The sequence below is a fragment of the Penaeus chinensis genome, chromosome 37 (assembly GCF_019202785.1).
Source record: "Penaeus chinensis breed Huanghai No. 1 chromosome 37, ASM1920278v2, whole genome shotgun sequence".
Classification (NCBI taxonomy): Eukaryota; Metazoa; Arthropoda; class Malacostraca; order Decapoda; family Penaeidae; genus Penaeus; species Penaeus chinensis.
In genome coordinates this window covers 25,910,517-25,913,523 of record NC_061855.1, presented here as the reverse complement: position 1 = coordinate 25,913,523, position 3,007 = coordinate 25,910,517, and the positions used below count along the sequence as shown (strand labels likewise).

The 3,007-nt window shown below is 44.0% G+C and overlaps 1 protein-coding gene across 1 annotated transcript in view; it reads right to left on the bottom strand.

Annotated features, from left to right (window-relative positions):
• Positions 1 to 2,165, bottom strand: part of LOC125045359 — a 15,712-nt gene extending 13,547 nt beyond the window's left edge. The window contains exons 1-2 of the mRNA XM_047642565.1: positions 2,157 to 2,165; positions 1,931 to 1,996 (exon numbers count right to left, since the gene is read on the bottom strand). Of these exons, the coding sequence (XP_047498521.1) occupies positions 1,931 to 1,996; positions 2,157 to 2,165 (75 nt within the window). The remainder of the gene's footprint in view (positions 1 to 1,930; positions 1,997 to 2,156) is intronic.
• Positions 2,166 to 3,007: the final 842 nt, after the last annotated feature.

The window sequence follows — 3,007 nt, the reverse complement described above, 5'->3', positions numbered from 1 at the left end:
GTGATGTCTGGGCGGGTAGTGAGGGTGCCTGGCCCGGTGCCAAGCAAGATCAAAGGGCAGTGCCGCCTCCCGACCCAATAGGGCCCCCCACCCTTTTACCCACACTCTCCTGTCCTCTCTCTTGCCCCTTTCCCCTTCCCTTCACTCCCTTACACCTTACCATAAACCCTCTCACGCTTACCTCTTCCCTCACTACATACCCCATGAACATACCACCTACCCATATTCAACCCCAATTCTCCTTCGTTTCGCCTTAATTCCCAAATTTCTCTCTTCCCCTATCTTATTGTTTTCCTCTCACCGTTTTTTTTCCCCCTCCCTTCCATCTCTCTTACTTTCCTGTGTGCGAAACGAACGTATCCCTCGCATTAAAGTCCCCTGTCACGACCCCCTCCCCTTTCCCCCTCTCCCCCCCCCTCTCCCACAGCTCCTCCCCCCCTCTCGAACCTTATTAAAGAAACCCTAAGAACGCAATCCACTTACTCATAACGTTGACTCAAAGGTTAATATGAACCTAATATGATATTTCTCCCCCTCTCCCCCTCCCTCCTTCTCTCTCTCTCCCCGTTTCTGATGGAGTATAATTTCATTTGGGTATGCTGGGAGCTACATGGGGGGGAGGGGGGACAGAAGAAAGGGGGAGGTGCTCGTTCGGCAAAGCAAAAAAAAAAAACCCATAGAAGTGCTACCTTTTTTTTTTTTTATCAATCTTTTTTATCTTATTTTCGTCCCGCGTCGTATAAACAAATAATGTGTACTGTGATCTGACGCCTAGATGAGGCCTTCACCTCTATATCTAACTCTGTCTCTAAGTTACTTTCTTTTTTGTTTTTACTTTCTCTTTCTTCTTTTCTTTCTCTCTTACTTTCTCTTTCTATCTTCCCCTTCCTCTTCCTCCACTCTCTTCCCTTATTTTCCCCTATTACTACAACACCCCTATTTCTCTCTCCCTCTCCCTCTCTCCTCTCTCCTCTTCTCTCTCTCTTCCCTCTCTCTCTCTCTCTCTCTCTCTCTCTCTCAATCTCTAATCTTTATCTCTATCTCTCCTCTCTCTCTCTCTCTCTCAATCTCTATCACTCTCTCTCTCTCTCCCCCCCCCCCACCCCCTCTCTCTCTCCTCTCTCTCTCTCCTCTCTTCTCTCTTTCCTCTCTGTCTCTCTCCTCTCTCTCCTCTTCCTCCCTCCTCCCCCCCCCCCCCCCCCCACCCCCTCTCTCTCTCTCTCTCCTCTCTCTCTCTCCTTCTCTCTCTCTCTCATCTCTATCTCTATCAATATCTCCTCTCTCTCTCTCTCAATATCTCTTCTCTCTTCTCTCTCTCTCTCTCTCTCCTCTCTCTCTCTCTCTCTCTCTCTCTCTCTCTCTCTCTCTCTCTCTCTCTCTCTCTCGCCCCCTTCCTCCCCCCCTCTCAATCTCCACATCCAACCATAGTGACACACCTCCAAAACCCCAAAAAGTGGGTTCACCCGACGTGCCATTAGCAGTCCACAGTAAATATGAAACTCAAGTGGTCTATAAACTACCTGCGTATTCGGAGACAATCATTTTCATCGCCTCCGTGTTCCCCGCCGATGTGAAAGGATCGGGGTTGACGTCGATGGCCCTAATCATAAACCATCGCCAGGCTTTGGCAATGATAAATACGCGATGCCCCCCCCCCCCCCCCCCGAGTTCTCGCTTCTTGACATCACCACATTCGACGAAAATTACACTTTGTTTGGTTGTTTGTTTGGGCGTGGACGTGTGCGAAGCGAAGATGGGGAAAGTCGGCGATGGTGATGATGATGGTCCTATGGGTTTTTTTTAAGCAAATGAAAATGTATTTGTTCTGAATAGTTGTTAGTCGAATTATAGGCGTTCCGTTTGTAAACAGCGTTCATAACGATAACAAGAAGCGTGGTTATATAATAACACGTTGATCAACATCACTCACATTAATTATAGTAGCGGTTGTAGTCATATAGTTGGTAATAGTGGCAGTAGTAGTAGCGCAAACATACTACATCGAGAGCAAAGGTTTAGTTGTTTTCTTCTACCATCTCTTTACTTAATTTCTTACATTCGTATTTGTTAACGTTTTCGATGACGTCAGTGCGATAAACATATTCAACGCATTTGTACCTGAACTTGCATTCATACAGGAATTAACTATCCAGTACCATATCCATGTTGCAAATAAAGAAGTATTAAAGCAAAGTAATCAAATATGATAATAAGGAAGTATACAAGGCAAACTAAGTAATCCGAAAGCAACAAGGTAATTAACCAACAATCAAGGGGAAACAACCAAAATGGCATTTATCAATCAAGCAATGTAATCAAAACAAACAAGCTAATAACCAAACAAGAAGGCAAACTTGATAATCGACCAGTAAAACAAGCAGACAAGGTAATCAGCAAGCAAATAAGATATCAGCAGAAAATTTTAACAAACAAACACGCACTTGACCGACAAACAAGGTAATCAACAAGGCAAACGAGCAACTAATATTAATCAACAAGGCAAACGAGCAACTAATGTTAATCAACAAGCAAACAAGGTGGTAATCAAAATAACAAAGCAAACAAGGCAATTAGCCAATAGAGCAAACACCGGGTAAACGAGCCCACAGCTGCAAATAGGACCTAATTTTTTATTTTGTTTACGTAGGCTCTGTAAGGGCAAGTGACCGAAGGAAGAATAGGGAGGGAAAGAGAGAGAGAGAGAGAGAGAGAGAGAGAGAGAGAGAGAGAGAGAGAGAGAGAGAGAGAGAGAGAGAGAGAGAGAGAGAGAGAGAAAGGGAAAGGGAGAGGGGGAGAGAAAGAGAGAGAAGAGAAGAGAAGAGAAGAGAAGATAAGAGAGAGAGGGAGTGAGAGAGAGACAGAGGAAGAGGAGAAAAAGGTGTAACAAAATAGGAATAATAACGATAATATTAAGGAATCTTTAAATGAATAAACTCATTCGTAATTTTAACACCACAATTAATAAAAGTAACAATAATAGCAATAACAACAGCAATAATAACTAGTA